Here is a 22,693-nt window from a genome sequence, read left to right as displayed (position 1 = left end):
ACAATCGAAAGATAAGAGATTTTCCAGAATTATACTTAGTAAATGTGTCTTATAACATCTGAATCGCTCCCACGGCAATCGCCTTTTTTTTTTTCCTTTTTTTTATAGTCCTTCACTCTAAATTTCCTCATCCACAAATCTTTCCTCCTCGCTCAAATCAATGGGGAAATTGACGCTTTCTCGTTCCGAATAGCTCTTGCTGCTGGAGGCTATGATTATAAACAATGTGAGGATGTGAGGAGACCTACAACCCGTGACGTCACGCGCACATCGTCTGCTACCTCCGGTAAAGGCAAGGTTTTTTCATTAGCGACCAAAGTTGCGAACTTTATCGTCGATGTTCTCTACTAAATCAATCCATCCATCCATCCATTTCTACCGCTTATTCCCTTTGGAGTCGCGGGGGGCACTGGTGCCTATCTCAGCTACAATTGGGCGAAAGGCGGGGTACACCCTGGACAAGTTGCCACCTCATCGCAGGGCCCTCTACTGAATCCTTTCAGCAAAAATATGGCAAAATCGCGAAATGGTCAAGTAAGACACATAAAATGGACCTGCTATCCCTGTTTAAATAAGAAAATCTAATTTCAGTAGGCCTTTAACATTGCAACACATGCCAATACGGCCGGTTTAGTTTACTAAATTACAATTTAAAATTTCCCGCGGAGTTTCTTGTTGAAAACGTCGCGGAATGATGACGCGTGTTTGGGACGTCTCTGGTTGTATCGGACATATTAGCCCAGCACCACTTACGGCTAAAAGTTGTCTCTTTTCATCGCATAATTACATAGTAATTTGGACATCTGCGTTGCTAAATCTTTTGCAATTTGTCCAATTAATAATGGAGACTATATAGAAGAATGCTGTTGGTGGAAAGCGGTGGATTGCAGCTGCCTTTAGCACCGAAACACAGCTGGTGTTTCTTTGTTTGTTGTGAAGCTTTAACACAGAGCGGTCAAGCGAACATGTTTCTTTACGTCAACCAGCAAGTTTTTGGATGGTAAAATTGTGATATTAAGTCGGATTTTACTGGAGACTTGAGTGGATTATGCTACCTCTTCCTGTAGCTGTCAAAAAGGCAGCTGTGATCTTGGTTCCTCCATTGGCTTCTCTGAGAGACACTGGCGTTCACCGCAGCCCTCCGACTTTCAGGTATGACATTATAATCTCACTAAAACACTATTAACACAATAAGCAGATAAGGGATTTTCCAGAATTATCATAGTAAATGTGTCTAATAACATCTGAATCGCTCACACTGCCGTCGCCTGGAGCCGTCACCTCTTTTTATTTATTTAAATTTTTAATTTTTTTTATTTTTATTTTTTTGTGCTTCACTTTAACTTTCCTCACCCACAAATCTTTCATCCTCGCTCAAATTAATGGGGAACTCGTCGCTTTCTCGGTCCAAATTGCACTTGCTGCTGGTGGCTATGATTATAAACAATGTGAGGAGCCCTACAACCCATGATGTCACGCGCACGTCGTCTGCTACTTCCGGTACAGGCAAGGCGTTTTTATTAGCAACCGAAAGTTGCGAACTTTATCGTTGATGTTCTCTACTAAATCTTTTCAGCAAAAATATGGCAATATCGCAAAATGATCAAGTATGACACATAGAATACACCTGCTATACCCGTTTAAAAAAGAAAATCTAATTTCAGTAGGCCTTTAAATTTTAACTGCCTGTTATGTTAATTCATCTGCTCCCTTTCACCTGGACTCTTGACTCTCCTCCTTTTAAAATAGGGGCTGATATTGCCGGCCATATCTACAACGCTAAAAACATAAACGTTACTCTGACACAGAGGAAACTTTTAAAAATGAACACAACATGCTTGTAGTGCTTTTTTGGGTTAACTCTTTTTTAGTTGACCTTTTACCAGTCAATCTGTCCCATCATGAAACTCTATCTGATCTTATGCAAACTTCTAATAAATTCTTCAATCTATGATCTGTTATAATTAGTCAAAAAAGGTTGGAAACAAAGCGACCACTACTAGCTGTGTTCACTCACCGGAGACAAAATGTTCACAGCACAGTCTGGAGTGTTCTGTAGGAGTCCAGTGAGCCCTCTGTATCATGCTCCGTATAGCAGAAATCCACTTGTTACCACGGTCAACGTTAGGAACCAAGTCGCGGGAAAAAACGCGATTTGATTGGTTTCTTCTTCGGTAGTTGCTTCAGGTCTTTCCAGTGCACTGCTGTCGACATGGCGCCTATATAGTGGCGCAACGCTGCAACTGCAGTTAAAATACGTAGCTGCCACAGAGGGACATCAATCGCTCAATCAACACAGCCAGAACTTTATGCTGTGTTGAGCCAGTTGTTCTCAAATGGGGGTACGCGTACCCCTGAGGGTACTTAAAGCTAGGTACGTGAGATTTTTTTTTAAATATTCTAAAAATAGCAACAATTCAAAAATCCTTTATAAATATATTTCTTAAATGGGTTGATAAATGGGTTGTACTTGTATAGCGCTTTTCTACCTTCAAGGTACTCAAAGCGCTTTGACACTACTTCCACATTTACCCATTCACACACACATTCACACACTGATGGAGGGAGCTGCCATGCAAGGCGCCAACCAGCACCAATCAGGAGCAAGAATGAAGTGTCTTGCTCAGGACACAACGGACGTGACGAGGTTGGTACTAGGTGGGATTTGAACCAGGGACCCTCGGGTTGCGCACGGCCACTCTCCCACTGCGCCACGCCGTTCTTGAATAATATTTCAACAAAATACGAATGTAAGTTCATAAACTGTGAAAAGAAATGCAATAATCCAATATTCAGTGTTGACAGATTTTTTTGTGGACATGTTCCATAAATATTGATGTTAAATATTTATGGGTTCTTCCGAGGATGTCATAGTCGTAGTGGTTTGTACAGTCCTTTGAGACATTTGTGATTTAGGGCTAAATAAATAAACATCGATTGATTGATTGAAAGATTTCTTTTTTTGTGAAGAAATGTTTAGAATTAGGTTCATGAATCCAGATGGATCTCTATTACAATCCCCAAAGATTTAAGTTGATGATTACCTCTATGTGTAGAAATCTTTATTTATAATCGAACCACTTGTTTATTTTTCAACAAGTTTTTAGTTATTTTTATATATTTTTTTCCAAATATTTCAAGAAAGACAACTACAAATGAGCAATATTTTGCACTGTTATACAATTTAATAAATCAACAATTGATGACAGTTCTTTATTTTACTTCTTTATCTCTTTTTTTCAACCAAAAATGTTTTGCTCTTATTAGGGGGTACTTGAATTAAAAAAATGTTCAAAGGGGGTACATCACTGAAAAAAGGTTGAGAACCACTGTGTTGAGCGATATTAATCGCTCCGGCTGGGGCGGCACAAAATTAGCTGGAGGTGGCTGCCACGCAATTTTGAACGCAGGAAAAACCCTGCTAGAATTCTGAAAATCCTCTTGGGATTATTTCTCCTTTTTTCGCTGTAAAAGTGTTTTACAATCTACCCGATTTTACTTCTTTCAACATGTGGCAGTTACTAAGTATTACAGCATGCTTTGATATGAACAAACTATTTTGAACCATAAACTTCAAACATATTTTCATTTGGGCTACTATTTATTTTTTCGAGGAGTCAATCTTTATTCAAAGGATTTTCTCCCACCTTGAAACAGCTGAGTACAAATTTCCTTGACATGTTTGAAATAATAAAAAGTATTTTTTGAAAACGCCGCAAAATTGTGACACAAACAGCAAAAAAGATCACTTTTATGCAGAACTTTGTCATCTTAAACTTGCTTGTCCTTAGTGCTCATTTTTAAACAAACCCCTTTCCGCTTGGTAAAAATTATGTTATTTTATATATATATATATAATCATATACTGTATATATAAAAAGGAAGTCTAAGTCTATAAAGGAGAGTACAGGTGTACCTCGCCCCACTTTTTGTGCCATTGAGTTTTTGATGAAAATGTCAACCAAAAGTCAAACATTTTGCGTAAAAAAACTAGTTTGTTTACCTGGGTGCCATTCAAACAAATAATCCCACATGTCGGGGATTCAGTCTATGCTTTTTTTTATTGAGTGTGACTGCAAAATAAACCACTATGGGGCCAAAGAAAGTTGTGAGTGACAGCAATTTATAACAAAGGTAAGAAACACTAATAACTCATAGCAAAGTTTGAAGGTACCGTGTGTCATGTGTCTCTGCCATCCTTTCCTCACTCTTCGCCGTCTTTCCTAACAAGAGTCTTCAATAAGAGTAAATGTCATCTTAAATGCTCATTATAATGTCTTTTATTTTTCATTTATATGGATTTTGCATTATTTTCTCCATGTAAAACTTTAATTAATAGTATTTAGAATCTTCTATAAAATGTGTGTTGTGTCAGTATGTTTGGTTACTTAAAATTGATTCATTGGATTTATTATTTGTTATTGGAAACATTTAGTAGTTTTCGTACAATTTGGTAATTGTCTTTTACAAAACCAGTGAAGTTGCCATGTAGTGTAAATCGTAACTAAAAACAGAATACAATGGTTTGCAAATACTTTTCAACTTATATTCAATTGAAAATACTGCCAAGATAAGACATTTAATGTTCAAACTGAAATATATATATTTTTTCAAATAATCATGGCAGCATCACATTGCACAAAAGTTGGCAAAGGGGCATTTTTACCACTGTGTTACATGGCCTTTCCTTTTAAAAACACTTAGTAAGTGTTTGGGAACTGAGGAAACCATTTTTTGAAGCTTTTCTGCTGGAATTATTTCCCATTCTTGCTTGATGTACAGCTTAAGTTGTTCAACAGTCCGGGGTCTCTGTTGTGGTATTTCAGGCTTCATATTAAGCCACACAATTTCAATGGGAGACAGGTCTGAACGACAGGCAGGCCAGTCTAGTACCCGCACTCTTTTACTATGAAGCCACGCTGTTGTAACACGTGGCTAGGCATCGTCTTGCTGAAATAAGCAGGAGCGTCCATGAAAAAGACGTTGCTTGAATGGCAACATATGTTGCTCCAAAACCTTTATGTACCTTTCAGCATTAACGGTGCCTTCACAGATGTTTAAGTTACCTATACCTTGGGCACTAATACACTCCCATACCATCACAGATGCTGACTTTTAAACTTTTCGCCTATAACAATCCGGATGGTTCTTTTCCTCTTTCTTCAGGAGGACACACGTCCACAGTTTCCAACAACAATTTGAAACACCGACTTGTCAGACCACAGAACACTTTTCCACTTTGCATCAGTCTATCTTATATGGGCTCGGGCCCAGCGAAGCCAGCAGCGTTTATGGGTGTTGTTGATGAATGGCTTTCGCTTTGCATAGCAGAGTTTTTACTTGCACTTACAGATGTAGCGACCAACAGTAGTTACTGACAGTGTTTTTTTAACTGTTCCTGAGCCCATGTGGTGATCGAAGGATCGAAATTCATTGGCTTGCCGCTTACGTGCAGTGATTTCTCCAGATTCTCTGAACTTTTTGATGATATTTCGGACCGTAGATGGAGAAATCCCTAAATTCCTTTCAAAAGTTCTTTGTGAAATGTTGTTCTTAAACTGTTGGACATTTTTCTCATGCGTTTGTTCACAGACCCTCGCCCCATCCTTGTTTGTGAATGACTGAGCATTTCATGGAAGCTGCTTTTCTACCCAACAATGGCACCCACCTGTTCCCAATTAGCCTGTTCACCTGTGGGATGTTCCAAATAATTGTTTGACGAGCATTAATCAACTGTCTCGTTTTTTTTGCCACTCGTGCCAGCTTTTTGAAACCTGTTGCAGGCATCGAATTCCAAATGAGCTAATATTTGCAAAAAATAACAAAGTTTTGCAGTTCGAATGTTAAATATATTGTGTTTGCAGTCTATTCAATTGAATATAAGTTGAAAGGGATTTGCAAATCATTGTGTTCTGTTTTTATTCAAGATTCTCACAACGTGCCAACTTCACTGGTTTGGGGTTTTGTACATGTATTTCGCATGTAAAACTATGATTAATAGTCTTTATAATTTTCTGTAAAATCTGTGTTGTGTCAGTATTTTTGGGTACTTAAAAGCGATTTATCATTTGTTATTGGAAAAATTTTATAATTGTCGTACAATTTGGTATTTGTCTTTTAGAACCAATTGTTAATTAAAAAAACAATGTACTTGAATTAGTGTCGCTACAGTCATATGAATCTGCAACTTCTCTTGTTTGTCCATGTCTACAGACATATTCTCAGCAGATGTGTGCGGCCTACATAAGGAACTGGACGTGGAGACCTGTCAGTGTGTATGTCAGCGCACAGCTCACACTCAAGACTGTGGTTCTCACCGTCACTTTGACCGCAGCACTTGCAAGTGTATGTGCAACAATCCACCGACCCACTCGTGCCCACTGAGCCACATATACAACAAGGAGACGTGCCAGTGCACATGTAGCAAGACGTGTCCTAAGCACCAGCCGCTCAACAAAACAAAGTGCTCCTGCGAATGCAACGAGTCACCCAATAAGTGTTTTCTAAAAGGCCGCAGGTTTCACCATGCTACGTGCAGGTAAGACACTTTACCTTGTATTAATTTACTTCAAGTTTTTTTTATATTAATTGATTGATTTTATAATCGACATTGAATCATTGCAGCTTTATTAGCATACAGTAACACTGCACAAGTTAAATGCTCACGTTTAAAATTCCTATTTGCGTAAAGGGGAGCTCCACGTTTTTAGAATCGTTCACAATCCCTATGAGAGACAAGAACACATGTCTTTTTTAGGTTTTTTTAAAGGATTTTAAAGATCATAAAAACACGTGCAAGATGCGGCTAATGGAAGTCACCATTGTAGCCTTCAAAACCCGAGAAAACAACTTTTAAAACCCTCCGTTTTATATACACACTGTAGGTGTATGTATACAGTACAGGCCAAAAGTTTGGACACACCTTTTCATTCAATGCGTTTTCTTTATTTTCATTGTAGATTGTCACTGAAGGCATCAAAACTATGAATAAACGCATGTGGATTTATGTACTTAATAAAATAAAGGTGAAATACCGTATTTCCTTGAATGGCCGCCGGGCATATGCGCCTGCCTTGAACTACTGCTGGGTCAAACTCGATCCCCAAATGTATTAGCGCACGCTAACTTTTACTGCCGGGTCAAATTCATGACGTCATGAGTGATGCTTCCCCTGTCGTCATTTTCAAAATGGCGGAGGAGTTTTATTTGGCTTTTACTATGTGTAAACCAGGGGTCTTGTTCCACAGCCATACAGATCACACTGAGGGTTGTGATATAAAACAACTTTTAACACTCTTACTAATATGCGCCACACTCTGTCAACCTACACCAAACAAGAATAACAAACACATTTCTGGAGAACATCGGCTCTGTAACACATTATAAACGCAATACAATAATTACCCAGAATGCCATGCATCGATGACTCTTGGCTGTATTATACACCCCACTAGCACCAATCCCCCCCACTCCCCCTTCTCCGTGCGTCAGGTAAGGCGGGCGGGGTTGGGGGCACGTGTATAATATAGCCAAGAGTCATGGATGCATGGCATTCTGGGTAATTCTTATGTTGCGTTTATAATGTGTTACAGAGCCGATGTTCTCCAGAAATGTTTGTTATTCTTGTTTGGTTAGGGTTCACAGAGTGTGGCGGCTATTAGTAAGAGTGTTAAAGTTGTTTATATCACAACCTTCAGTGTAAACGGTATGGCTGCTGACCAAGTATGCATTGCAATCTCGTATGAGAAGCAGCGAAATGCTTGCGTCCAGCCGGCATGCACGCAGATAGCATGGTGTAAAGGTGGGCGCGATGACACATTGTAGAGCAGTGGTCCCCAACCACTGGGCCGCGGCCGTAGAAGCTCAATTTTTTACTGCATGCCATTGGTAAGCGCAGGGAGAAGAAGTTTTAAAACTATTAACGCCTGCTTACTTTTACCGCATGCCTTGAATAAGCACAGGAGTGAGAAAAGGTTTTAAAATAATTAGCGCCCCGGTGGCTATTCAAGGAAATACGGTAACTGAAAACATGTTTTATATTTTAGTTTCTTTTCAAAATAGCCATTTTGCAGTAAATTGTACATGTTTTTTTTTGTCTTACACACGCACACACCAATTACAATTGTAGTTCATGACTCATTAGAAAATACCTAGTAAATAATCAGAAGAAGTTACAAGTTACTTAATACTTGAGTAGTTTTTTTTTCATGGAGTACTTTCTTATTCTTACTCAAGTAATCATCTAGATGACTACTTACTTGAGTCATATAATTCTAAAGTAACGGTACTCTTACTTGTTGGCTACTCCACCCACCTCTGCCAGTTTGATATCAGCAAAACATACTTGTGTCATATAATGGTAGTCATGGTCTCTGCAGGTTTCAACAAGTCAAATTTAAGACTTTAAAAATAATATTCATATTTTCATATCTACACTCACAATAAAGTACAAAATATGAAAGAGAATGGTTTCTTTTTATTTCCAGTACAGTATGAGAACTAAACTCAAAACATAATGTTGGGTCCAATTTGATACATGTTGTGCTTTCAAGCTGCTAAACCCAATAGGATTACATGATACCTTTTGTATTATTCATTACAAAATAATATCTAATGACGCATTTTATTATTAACCATTATGACTTTTATAAAAAGCCATGGGACAATAAAAACAACCTGTGGTCAACAAATATTTTTTGAGCTGGCTTTAGACTCTCCTGGTTTGTAGTGTTTCTTTAAAGTAAGGCGCATGTACATCATGAACCGTTTAAAGAGTAGAAATAATTTTTTCGTCATAATCCCACATGGCAATTTGGACGTTGTGCTTTATTTCCCTGGGTTTGGAATCATCTTCTGTCCTAATGCTCTTCTTTTGGTAATATTTCATGAGTTTTACGTCACCTTGACCTTGTGTTACTTGTTCTGACAGAACACCTGTTCCACATTGTTAATTACTTGTATTTACAAAACCCGATAACCAGTGAAGTTGGCACGTTGTGTAATTCGTAAATAAAAACAAAATATAATGATTTGCAAATCCTTTTCCACTCACCGTATTTTCCGCACTGTAAGGCGCACCGGATTATAATGCGCACTTTCAATGAATGGCTCATTTTAAAACTTTGTTCATATATAAGGCGCACCGCATTATAAGGTGCATAGAATAAATGTTACAGTGGAGGCTGGGCTTACGTTATGCATCCTTTAGATCAGTGGTCCCCAACCACCGGGCCGCAGAAGAATTTATTCATTTTTATTTGAAAAAAAAAAAAATATATATATATATAAATATATATTTTTTTTTTATTTTTTTTTTTATTAAATCAACATAAAAAACACAATATACACTTAGTGCACCAACCACAAAAACCTCCCTTTTTCATGACAAAGAAAAAAATAAATAAAAAAATAAAAAAAAGAATCCCCCACTCCCAACCCCCTACCTCCCCACCTGGGCTGCGGGACAAATTATTAAGCGTTGACCGCTCCGCGGATACAAAAAGGTTGGGGACCACTGCTTTAGATGGAGCTGCGCTAAAGGGAATGTCAACAAAACGGTCAGATAGGTCAGTCAAACTTTATTAATAGATTACAAACCAGCATTCTGACAACTCCATCACTCCCAAAATGAATAAACAGCTGTTTTATTATTTTCCCCAAATCAATAAACACATAAAAAACAGTCTGATACTGTTACGGTAAATCAAACGTTAGTGCAATCACAATATAGTAACACTCGAAATAGCGCAAAACAATAATATATCAATAACTCAACGTTGCTCAAACGATAATGTCACACAACACAACACAAAAAATAAACACGTAAAGCTCACTTTATTAAGTTATTCCTCATCACTCAAATTCTTCTTCAGCGTTCAAATCAAACAGTTGGGCGAATACAGCATCCATCGAAGTCGTCATTAAACGAGTCAGTGTCGCTGCTGTTAATGTTAAATTCTCTCGCTGCTGCTCTATTCCCGTGTTCTACTGTGTGACTGATCGCCTTGAGTTCAAACTCTGCGTTATAAGCGAGCCACTTTGGGGTCTTTATGTCATAACCCGTTACCCCGGTCATGGCATGATTTATGTTTGGTAGTTTTTCTGTGTTAGTCTGTTTCCTGGGTGCACCCTCTTTCCCTGTTTACTTTCGGTTTCCATGGGCACTAATTCTCCTCACCTGTCTTAGTTTTTCAATTAGTGTTCCCACCAGGTGTTTTGGTTCATCACCTCCCTTTATAGTGTGCTGTCACGCAGCAATAGTTGCTGGGTTAATGTTTGCTGAAGGCAACATTTACGTTCTCCTGTTTCTTCTCCTTGCAATAGTAAGTTTGTATAGACTAGCATTCCTCGTGTTTTCACTTTGGTGACATTTTGGTTTTGCTCCACGCTTGTTAGCGTCCTCAGTTTGTATTTTGTTGATGCTGCTTTAATTATATTAAAAATACTTAATCTTACCTCCACGCTACTCCTGCTTGCTTCCTGCGTTGCTGAGGAACACAACAATCGAAGCCATGCGCCCTCGAAGACGTAACACTTTACATAAACACACAGAAACGGCACGCTTCCCGCAGTCATATATCCCAGCATGCACCACGCGCTTCTTCTACGGAGAAAAATAAGGTCGGCGGCTGCCTACCGTAGAAGAAGAAGCGTACTTCTTCTTTTACGGGGGAAAATGAAGTTGGTGGCTTCTTACCGTAGAAGAAGCACTCTTCTTCTTCTACGGACGAAAATTAAGTCGACGGCTGCTTATCGTAGAAGAAGAAGCGCACTTCTTCTACGGGGGAAAATGAAGTCGGTGGCTGCTTACTGTAGTTGCGAGACCTGTTGTGGCTCAATCTTGCTCCATATATAAGGTGCACCAGATTATAAGGCGCACTGTCAGCTTTTGAGGAAATTTGAAATTTTTAGGTGCGCCTTATAGAGCGGAAAATACGGTGTATGTAATTACTTAGACTGCAAAGACAATATATTTTATGTTCGAACTTAATTTTTTGCAAATAATCATTAACTTAGAATAGGCTTGCTGAAATAAGCAGGGGCGTCCTTGATAACGTTGATTGGATAGCAACATATGTTACTCCAAAACCTGTATGTACCTTTCAGCATTAATGGTGCCTTCACAGATGTGTAAGTTACCCATGTCTTGGGCACTAATACACCCCCATACCATCACAGAAGCTGTTTTTTCAACTTTGCACCTATAACAGTCTGGATGGTTATTTTCCTCTTTGATGAGCATTCCTCAACTTTCTGAGTCTTTTTTCCACAGTTTCCCCCAAAAATTTGAAATGTGGACTCGTCAAACCACAGAACACTTTTCCACTTTGCAACATTCCATCTTAGATGAGTTCGGGCCCAGCAAAGCCGGCTGCTTTTCTGGGTGTTATTGATAAATGGCTTTCGCTTTGCATAGTAGAGTTTTAACTTGCACTTACAGATGTAGTGACCAACTGTAGTTACTGACAGTGGTTTTCTGAAGTGTTCCTGAGCCAATGAGGTGATATCCTTTACACACTGATGTCGCTTTCTGATATAGTACCGCCTGAGGGATCGAAGGTCTGTAGTATCATCGCTTACATGCAGTCAATCCATTTTCTACCGCTTAGTCCTTTTGGGGTAGCGGGGGGCGCTAGTGCCTATCATAGCTACAATCAAGGCTGAAGACGGAGTACACCCTGGACAAGTCGCCACCTTATCGCAGGGCCAACACAGATAGACAGACAACATTCACACTCACATTCACACACTAGGGCCAATTTAGTGTTGCCAATCAACCTATCCCCAGGTGCATGTCTTTGGAAGTGGGAGGAAGCCGGAATACCCGGAGGGAACCCACGCAGTCACGGGCAGGACATGCAAACTCCACACAGAAAGATACCGAGCCCGGGATTGAACCCTGACTACTCAGGCCCTTCGTATTGTGAGGCAGACGCACTAACCCCTCTGCCACCGTGAAGCCCTTACATGCAGTGATTTCTCCAAATTCTCTGAACCTTTTGATGACATTCCGGACCTTAAGATGGGGAAATTCCTACATTCCTTGCAATAGCTTGTTGAGAAATGTTGTTCTTAAACTGTTAAACAATTTGCTCACGCATTTGTTCACAAAGTGGTGACCCTCGCCCCATCCTTGTTTGTGAATGACTGAGCATTTTACGGAAGCTGCTTTTATACCCAATCATGGTACCCACCTGTTCCCAATTAGCCTGTTCACCTGTGGGATGTTCCAAATAAGAGTTTGATGAGCATTCCTCAATTTTTTTAAACATATTGCAGGCATCAAATTCCAAATGAGCTAATATTTGCAAATAACGTTTTCCAGTTCGAACATTAAATAGCTTGTCTTTGCAGTCTGTTCAATTAAATATACGTTGAAAAGGATTTGCAAATCATTGAATTTTGTTTTTATTTACCATTTACACAACGCGCCAACTTCACTGGTTTTGGGTTTTGTAAGTCCACCTTGTCTCATTTATTGATGGATTACTATGTAGTGTATGCCATAGTTTTCTGTTTCCTGAGTTCCTGCTTGATTTTTATTACTTTCCTTCTACCTGCACGTAACTTGCCTTCTCTGCCCGCTGGGATCAACAACAACAACAGCCGCTATGCGCCACTGTCATAATTGTATGTTTATTTAAGTGTAATATTACCTGAAGTGATACAATAATGGTCTGAGCTTGTTGTGATCAATTTCGGATCGGGACAGCACTGCTATGTTTTTTCAAATAAGCAATATGAGTGCATATCAATGTCTTGTTATTATAAATGTTATATTGTCGTTTCAATGAAATTATTTTTTTACAGTTGTCTCAGGCCTCCATGTGAAGTCAGGAGACGAAGGTGTGAACCGGGCTTTTTGTTCACTGAAGAAGTGTGCCGCTGTGTACCGTCCCACTGGAAACGACTGGACTAACCCTCGCATTTTTGAGCAGTGAAATTAAGCAAGGACATGGTCAGCAATGTCATGTTGATCCATTGGCCCTGATTAGACATTTCCTTGGACTATAATGACACTTTAAAGAAAGTGAGGAAGTAAACACAGGCGTTTTTTGTCAACTGTGATGAACATCGAGGACGATAATGTCTGCCAGTTGCTCCAGAATGTACTTCCGAGTGCAACAAGAAAGCTAACGGGGCTTATCGCCACATCAGGTGTTTTTCATATAGTAATTCAGGGTTTCCCCTACGTTTAATCAATTGTGTCACCACGCCGTGGCAAAATAAAAGCGGCCACACCTCTAAAACAACGTGAAAACAAATGTCTTATATTGGCTACTTATAGCCTATTATTTGCACACAGGTGCTGCTCCAAAAATGCGGTCAATCAAAAAAAGGCTTTGATCACGGAAACAGCTCCACCAAAACAGGTTGTTGTGATTATATAACTAAGACGCACGCAATTGTCTGGAGCAGAGGCAGCATGTCTGCGATGTGGTCGTACTTTAATAGAGCCCAGATTAGGGTTGTACGGTATACCGGTATTAGTATAGTACTGCGATACTAATGAATCATTTTTAGTTCTATACCGCCTCTGAAAAGTACCGGTATCAAGTACCGAACAACAGAAGAATAAGCGATTATTACATTTTAACAGAAGTGTAGATAGAACATGTTAAAAGAGAACATAAGCAGATATTAACAGTAAATGAACAAGTAGATTAATAATTAATTGTCTACCACTTGTCCTTAATAAGGTTGACAAATAATAGAATGATAAATTACACAATATGGAGTCATTGTTTGTTTACTAACTAATAAAAGACAAGTTGTTTAGTATGTTCACTATTTTATTTAAGGACAAAATTGCAAAAAGAAACAAATCTTTAATGTACCCTAAGATTGTTTGTTAAAATGAAGCCAATAATGCAATTTTTTGTAATCCCCATTATTTAGAAAAGTACCGAAAAGTATCAAAATAATTATGGTACCGGTATCAAAATATTGGTATCGGGAAAACACTATCCCAGATATACCTGTGCACAGCGATCAACAAAATGTGCAATGTGCAAACATTAAGAGGACAGTGGTGCTCTTTCAAGGACAGAAATGGCAGCTGTGCAAAGCTGAAGCAAGTGTGACATCAGGCTCGCTGCAGCTCATGTTGTTCGCCACAGACGTAAAGAAGTAAAGAGGGATTTAAAGTACCAATGATTGTCACACACACACAATAGGTGTGGTGAAATTTGTCCTCTGCATTTGACACACCCCCTTGACCACCCCCTGGGAGGTGAGGAGTGGGCAGCAGCAGTGGCCACGCCCGGGTGTCATTTTTGGCAATTTAACCCCCAATTCCAACCCTTACCAGCCAGGGGTTGAACTCACAACCTACTGATCTCAGGGTGGACACTCTAACCACTAGTCCACTGTGTAGTACAGTGTATAATCACACCAGAAAATATGCTACATGTGTTGGTAGTCGTTTTTAATAAAGACAATGTCACTAAAAGGATTGGAGAAGTCTCTAGAACAGGGGTCACCAACGCGGTGACCAGGTCGCCCGTAAGGACCAGTTGAGTCGGCTGCTGGCCTGTTCTAAAAATAGCTCAAATAGCAGCACTTACCATTGAGCTGCCTTTATTTTTAAAATTGTATTTATTTACTAGCAAACTGGTCTCGCTTTGCTTGACAATTTTAATTCTAAGAAAGACAAAACTCAAATAGAATTTGAAAATCCAAGAAAATATTTTAAAGACTTGGTCTTCACTTGTTTAAATTAATTTATTATTATTTTACTTTGCTTCTTATAACTTTCAGAAAGACAATTTTAGAGAAAAAATACAACCTTAAAAATGATTTTAGGATTTTTAAACACATATACCTTTTTACCTTTTAAATTCCTTCCTCTTCTTTCCTGACAATTTAAATCAATTTTCAAGTATTTTTTTTTTATTGTAAAGAATAATAAATACATTTTAATTTAATTCTTCATTTTAGCTTCTTTTTTTTTCGACGAAGAATATTTTTTTAAATATTTCTTCAAACTTATTATGATTAAAATAAATAATAAAATATTCTGGCAAATCTAGAAAATCTGTAGAATCAAATTTAAATCTTATTTCAAAGTTTTTTTTTTCGAAATTGAAAATGTTTCAAAATTTAATTGTAATTTTTTTCGTGTTTTCTCTTCTTTTAAATCGTTCAATTAAGTGTTTTTTTTTTTCATCATTTATTCTCTACAAAAAACTTTCCGTGAAAGGAAAAAAAATTAATGACGCACTGACAGACAGAAATACCCATTTTTTATATATATATAGATGTATTTATTAAAGGTAAATTGAGCAAATTGGCTATTTCTGGCAATTTATTTAAGTGTGTATCAAACTGGTAGCCCTTCACATTAATCATTACCCAAGAAGTAGCTCTTGGTTTCAAAAAGGTTGGTGACCCCTGCTCTAGAAACTTTAAAAGATTTTAACAAAGTACATTGCACAAAACCCAAAACCAATGAAGTTGGCACGTTGTTTAAATGGTAAATTAAAACAGAATACTATGATTTGCAAATCCTTTTCAACTTATATTCAATTGAATAGACTGCAAAGACAAGATACGTAATGTTCGAACTGGAAAACTTTATTTTTTGCAAATGTTGGCTCATTTTGAATTTGATGCCTGCAACATGTTTCAAAAAAGCTGGCACAATTAGCAAAAAAGACTGTTGAAAATTTAGGAATGCTCATCATACACTTATTTGGAACATCCCACCAGTTAACAGGGTAATTGATATCAGCTGGGTGCCATGATTGGGTATATAACCAGCTTCCATGAAATGCTCAATCATTCACAAACAAGGATGGGACGAGGGTCACCACGTCTCCTTGAAGTTATTAAAGTTGAGGAATGCTCATCAAAGAGGAAAAGAAGCATCTGAACTGTTATGGGTTGAAAAGCCAGCATCTGTGATGGTATGGGGGTGTATTAGTGCCCAAGGAATGGGTCACTTACACATCTGTGAAGGCACCATTAATGCTGAAAGGTACACACAGGTTTTTGAGCAACATACAGTATGTTGCCATCCAAGCAAGGTTATCATGGACACCCCTGCTTATTTCAGCAAGACAATGCCAAGCCACGTGTAACAACAGCGTGGCTTCAGAGTAAAAGAGTGCGGGTACTAGACTGGCCTGCCTGTAGTCCAGACCTGTCTCCCATTGAAAATGTGTGCTGCCATATGAAGCCTAAAATACCACAACGGAGACCCCGGACTGTTTTAACAATTTAAGCTGTCCGTCAACCTGAAAAGCTTAAAAAATGTGTCTCCTCACTTCCCAAACGTTTACTGAGTGTTGTTAAAAGGAAAGGCCATGTAACACAGTGGTAAAAATGCCCCTGTGCCAACTTTTTTGCAATTTGTTGCTGCCACTAGATTCAAAGTTAATGATTATTTGCAAAAAATATATATGTTTCTCAGTTCGAACATTAAATATCTTGTCTTTACAGTCTATTCAATTGAATACAAGTTAAAAAGGATTTGCAAATATTTCTTTTCTGTTTTTATTTACCATTTACACAACATGCCAACTTCACTGGTTTTGGGTTTTGTACAAAAAACACCAACAACTGAAAAATAGAGCAAAACAAAATAATAGACGACAAAAAATGTTATTGCTAATTTTTGACAACACATTTTTTTTTTTAAAAGTATGTATAATTTTTTGGAGCCATTTTAAATCATGCAGATGAAGCTCCGAGCCATGCCCACGTCACCACAAGTGTATTGGCATCCTGGGGGAAACCCTGTAATTAAGACGGACATGGCTCAGTACATGAACAACACAAAAGCTACTTTTTTCTTTTCTGTATTCCCTATAACTTGGCTTTTCAACTCTCTAATCAAGAGGGCCACAGTTTTAAGAGTCCAACGGCTTTGGGGCCGGACATCAAAATATGGATGTTTCGTCATAAAGTGCCTCCACGGGTTATATTCCCTCGAGACTTAATTTACTCAATTACAAAGTTAACACATAGGGGCAGCTTAGCTCGGTTGCCAGCAACTTGAGGGTTCCAGGTTCGATCCCCGCTTCTGCCATCCTTGTCTCAGCTCTTGTGTCCTCAGGCAAAACACTTCACCCACCAGCTCCCAGTGCCACCCACACTGGTTTAAATGTAACTTAGATATTGGGCTTCACTATGTAAAGCTCTTTTAGTCACTAGAGAAAAGCGCTATATAAATATAATTCACTTCACTTTTGCATTGTCAGTAAATTCATTATTTTTCCCTCGCTACTGGATTCCAGCGTGTGCAGCTAGTTAGGAGTATGAAGTTACAAACACAAGTCGTGTTGGGGGTTGATGTTCCTTATTTTTAATTATATTCTTTCTACAGTTTAATACAGGCATGTGATTTTTACGTCTATAGTCAGAAATCTGTCTTCTTTTATCTCTGTGAAAATATAAAAAAATATTTTCCGTTTTTCTTTGTTTTTTCCGACCTACAATGTGTGGTAAAATCTTGATCCGTCTCTTTGCCAAACCTGCCAACAACTACGGTTTTCCCGTAATGAGTACATTTTTTGATAGTGCAGTGGTAAAAACTATGGTTTTCCATTACAAATTATTAACTTAAAAATCGTAACTACATAGCGAAGCAACTTCACAGGCAGGGGACAAAATATTCGGGAAAAATATCAATGATGATTGATTGGTTTACGTATAAGAAAATCCATGATTGGTTGATTGGTGTACTATGATGAGTCACGATTGGTTAAGATTAGGGCAAAACGTTATGGATAGGCCAATCAGAGGCGAGATTGGGCAGGTCATCGAACCAGGAAGGGAAATCACAACAGACGCACCCATCCCAAATGACGACGAGAGAGTCGGAGAAGAGAAGTGTAAATATTCAAGCGGGCAATTTATATATTAAAAAAAACTAGTGGAAGATGGCAGAGGGATTCTCTTCCTTAGATTTTTCCTTTAGCGATGTCGACTACGTCCAACCCACGATGCGTCTACTTGGCCACATGTGGACAAATGTATGCGTCTGGATAAAACAATGCCCAAAACATTCATTTTAGTTGTTTACCATGTAAGCCCAAATCAAAACTGCTCTCCACAGGGAAGACGAGGAATAAACATTTAAGAACACACGATTGCGGCAGACACGTAAATGCTACATTTCATTTCCATTGTTTTTTTAGGACAAGACTGTAGCTGACATTTTGTTCATTATTTGACATTGAATAGTGGAATCATTTTGAAACATAAACAACATGCCTGCAAGTTTTTTATTTCATGCTATAAATCACAAATGGCTGTTCAGATAAAACAAGTTAGCTAATTGAATAAACATTGTTTGTACTTTTTAAGATTTTTGGATTTGGAGCAGTTAAAAGTGAAGAGGGAGTCGACAAATTGGCTATAAGGTCTGAGGCAGAATCCACTAAATCTGAAACAAAAAGGAAAATGCAAGCTGCTCAGTAATTTGCCAGGAAGGCTCATGTCAGGGCCATCAAAGGAAAAATGCCAAAATAATGTGTAAATAATGTAAAGATGAACATCTGTGGCTGTGAAGTGAACACTTGTAAGGTTGTAAATACTGCATAGAGTAGGCTAACCCATGTAGTTCCTGTGGATGTGAACACAAGTTACCCCCTAGACCCCAGGCTTATTTTCAGTCATTTTCATTAAATTCAAATTATATGCCTTGTTTAATGTCTTTAATTTCTTTTTCATTTAGAATTGTAAAACTGAAAATATAAACATAAACATTACAAAAGTATAGCATCAATTGTGTATTTTACATAAACAATGTCCATTTTGTATTTTACGTGAATAAAATAGAACATTATTTGTTAATACAGTGACACAACTGCATATGTTTACGCATCCATCCATCCCTTTTCTACCGCTTATTCCCTTTAGGGTCATGATGGGCGCTGGTGCCTATCTCAGCTACAATCGGGCGGAAGGTGTTGTACACCCTGGACAAGTCGCCACCTCATCGCAGGGCCAACAGATAGACAACATTCACACTCACATTCACACACTAGGGCCAATTTAGTGTTTCCAATCAACCTATCCCCAGGTGCATGTCTTTGGAAGTGGGAGGAAGCCGGAGTACCCAGAGGGAACCCACGCAGTCACGGGGAGGACATGCAAACTCCACACAGAAGGATCCCGAGCCCATTGAACCCACGACTACTCAGGAACTTGGTAATGTGAGGCAGACACACTAACCCCTGTTCCACGGTGCTGGATGCATGTTTACACATATAGAAATTTAACAACATCGACAGTATGTGACTCAATTCCAATTAAAGAGTTACTCGAAGACAAAAACCAACACGGCCACAAATTTAAAAAACATCACAAGGTCAGCAATTCCAATACAAAACTAAAGCCTAAATATATTTATGCTCAATATCGACTTACAAAGATTGACCAAGTTTTATGTCACCTTCATCACAAAACTTGGTCAAATCTTTGTGGATTTCTACCATTGTTGCTTCTTGTCTGGAACACAGTGTTCGTGATGTTGTTTATTTGATGGTCGTATGCCAAAGAGGAATCGTCAAACAAAAAGCTGTATTTGTTTCAGCGAGCCCCGGACTAGAGCTGCAGCTCTCCCGTCCAAAGGCAAAACCCAGTAACTCAATTTTGGTCAAAACTGAGCTGATAATAATTTTGGAGTTCCTAGGTGATATGCTTTACATTAGTGTATGCGATATTGTAATTTGTTCCGTAAGTAAGCTGTTATGCGCATGGCAGGACCTAGCAACTACCACATAACCACGTAGATACAACAGAAAAACCTAGTATCTCAAGGGACCAATCGGAGCTTCTTTGTCAGTCGCCTTATTGTCTTTAATGAGACATTTGCACGAATGGGGGCCGACAGTCAACCTGATTATGTGATGTTATGGCACGAGGGGATATTTGGAAGATTGGCCCAGGACGTTGCAAGCACCTTCATTAAATGTATTGTTCTTGATTCTTCCCCTTGCATACTCTTTTGGGCAGATAACTGTGGAGCTCAAAATAAAAACTGGACGCTGTACACGGCTCTTGCCCAATGTGCAAACGCAGAATGGGGCCCACCTGAGATTCTGATAAAATATCTGGAGAAAGGGCACACATTCATGAGAGCAGATTCAATCCATGGCTCAATCGGCAAGAAAATGAAATCTCAAGAAAACATCTATATGTTTGATGACTTTGTAAATCTTTGTAAGACAGCATCAAGATAGATTGGTTTTCTCAAAATCAGCTAGAAGTGAGTTACTAGGTTTTGCCTTTGGACGGGAGAGCTCTAGGATAAGACGTGTGCCAAATCTATTCATTCAGCTGTCCCGTTGGAACATTTGTGTTTAAATACCATTTCTAATAGACCCCCTCACCTTGTGGGTCTTATCTTGATGCCAGAAAGTCTGGCCTGTCTATATTTCCTTGTCATTATTCCTATGATTAGTTTAAATCGGGTAACCTCCGAATCCTATCCTATGTCCCTATCCGTGGACCTCCTACCTGGTGTTGCTAATGTCTTTAATCTTCCTCCTGACACCTACATTCTTATGAGATTCCCAATCTCCTGTGGACACACTTCGGTCCTGGTTATGTACCTTTGCACTTTTACCTTAGTAGAAAAATTATTTTTAAAGACTAAGTGGCAGAGGTGGGACCAAGTCATTGTTTTGCAAGTCACAAGTAAGTCGCAAGTCTTTGCCCTCAAGTCTCAAGTCAAGTCCCAAGTCCTGCATTTTGGGTTTCGAGTCATGTCAAGTCTTTTTAACCACAGACTAATATATTTACACAGATTGTGTATGCTTTTAAAACGCTGTATGTATTTATTATAAAAAAAACAGTGCTGACATTGCACTTCATAATAGCACTATTAACCAGTTATTCTAAACATTTAATCATTTCTTTACCGTATAAACACATTTGAAAAAACTAGTGCAACTGTACATATTTGCACAAAAGTGTTAAAATTGTATTTCCATGGAATATTGCATTGTAACTAGTTCATCAGCAGTTTATATCATGTTGTTACCTTATCTCATTCATATCATCTCATACTGTATGTGTTTATGTGTGCGTACACATGAAAAACAACAAATGCATGAACATAACAATGAACAGTGCTGTACTTGTTAGATGTCAGGGCTCTACGGAATATGTACTATATTCTTAATATAGTATACATTTTAACTGACCTTTATTTGACTATGTTTGTCTTTATATTGCACAATTGTAGTGGTCTTTCTTGAACTATTTTTTAAAAAAAAGATGTAAATATAACTAAAAACTTGTTGAAAAATAAACAAGTGATTCAATTATAAATAAATATTTCTCCACATAGAAGTAATCATCAACTTAAAGTGCCCTCTTTGGGGATTGTAATAGAGATCCATCTGGATTCATCAACTTAATTCCAAACATTTCTTCACAAAAAAGAAATCTTTAACATCAATATTTATGGAACATGTCCACAAGAAAATCTAGCTGTCAACACTGAATATTGCATTGTTGCATTTATTTTCACAGTTTATGAATTTACATTCATATTTTGTTGAAGTATTTTTCAATAAATATATTTATAAAGGATTTTGAGTTGTTGCTATTTTTAGAATATTTAAAAAAATATCATGTACCCCCATTTGAGAACCTCTAGTCTATAGGTGCGTAAGATATATAGATATCTAATGTATTCATACATTGTTTATGTAGGATATACACATGTATATACAACCTAATCATATTGTTTATTCAACTTCAAATTAGCTGACTGTTTTTTCCCCTTCTCTGGGATCATATTCCCAGTTTTGATCTCAGACGTCTGGTCACTTATAGCATATAAGAATATTCTATTACTGTTAAGCAAATTATGAACACGCCAAAACATGTGTCCTTTATCATAGTTACACGTATGACAAAAAAGCGCGTGAATATAAGTGGTATTCAGTGAGTTAATATAAATTAAATGCGCTGACTGTTCATTGCTCCTGCCAAATGAATTGCACTGAGTGGAGGGGATCACCACTCCAAGATGGCGGCCCCGCGTCTCGTCTGCGGCAATAGGCAGTAGCGCTCGATGCTACGTCTACTTATAAGATGTCTATGGTTCTAACGTGAGCAGTGAGTTTACAGCCTCACTGATTTAACTACACAGCAAATAAAAGTCACGTTACTCAGCCAATAAACGTCAGTTTACATTCAAAACTTACCCTTTGTGCAACTTCAAATGTCGAACGAAGTTGTAAATTGACATCAATAAACGTCAGCTTACATTCAAAACTTACCCTTTGTGCAACTTCAAATGCCGAACGAAGTTGTAAATTGATGCGTCTCCCTCTGTAATCTTCCAACCGCATGTTTTGCATACGGCAATTCCTGTTTTGTTGACCAAGTCGTAGTTTTAATACCCGAACGAAACACTTCAAGGCATAATTTTCTTCACTTATTCTTCTGTTGTTTGAAAGCTCTTGTTTGTTGGTTTTCCTGCAATTTGATTGGGTGAATGCTGTGTGACGAAAACAACGTGGATGTAATTTGATTGGCTGTTGTACTGACAGGTAGCGCACAGGCTGTCATCACACACCCGCCGACAAACACGCGTACACAATGGAAGATACGGAGCGCTCATGAATAACTTTTTAATCGTTGGGTTTTGGGGAAAGTTGCAAGTCATGTCAAGTCAAAAGGCTCAAGTCGAAGTCAAGTCACAAGTCATTGATGTTAAAGTCTAAGT

General features: G+C 38.3%; 1 protein-coding gene across 3 annotated transcripts in view; it reads left to right on the top strand.

Annotated features, from left to right (window-relative positions):
- The window catches only part of vegfc (vascular endothelial growth factor c), a 56,405-nt gene extending 37,604 nt beyond the window's left edge, over positions 1-18,801 (top strand). For 2 of the 3 annotated variants that reach the window (XM_061880863.1, XM_061880862.1), the window contains 2 exons: positions 6,214-6,538; positions 12,811-18,801. In XM_061880863.1, the coding sequence (XP_061736847.1) occupies positions 6,214-6,538; positions 12,811-12,919 (434 nt within the window). In that variant the 3' untranslated portion in view covers positions 12,920-18,801. Of the gene's footprint in view, positions 1-1,067; positions 1,153-6,213; positions 6,539-12,810 lie in introns of those variants that run through there. The other variant, XM_061880864.1, reaches the window with a different exon arrangement.
- Positions 18,802-22,693: the final 3,892 nt, after the last annotated feature.

Source organism: Nerophis ophidion, linkage group LG20 (assembly GCF_033978795.1).
Source record: "Nerophis ophidion isolate RoL-2023_Sa linkage group LG20, RoL_Noph_v1.0, whole genome shotgun sequence".
Lineage (NCBI taxonomy): Eukaryota > Metazoa > Chordata > Actinopteri > Syngnathiformes > Syngnathidae > Nerophis > Nerophis ophidion.
The sequence above is the reverse complement of the archived record's forward strand: the minus strand, read 5'-3'. Positions and strand labels throughout refer to the sequence as shown.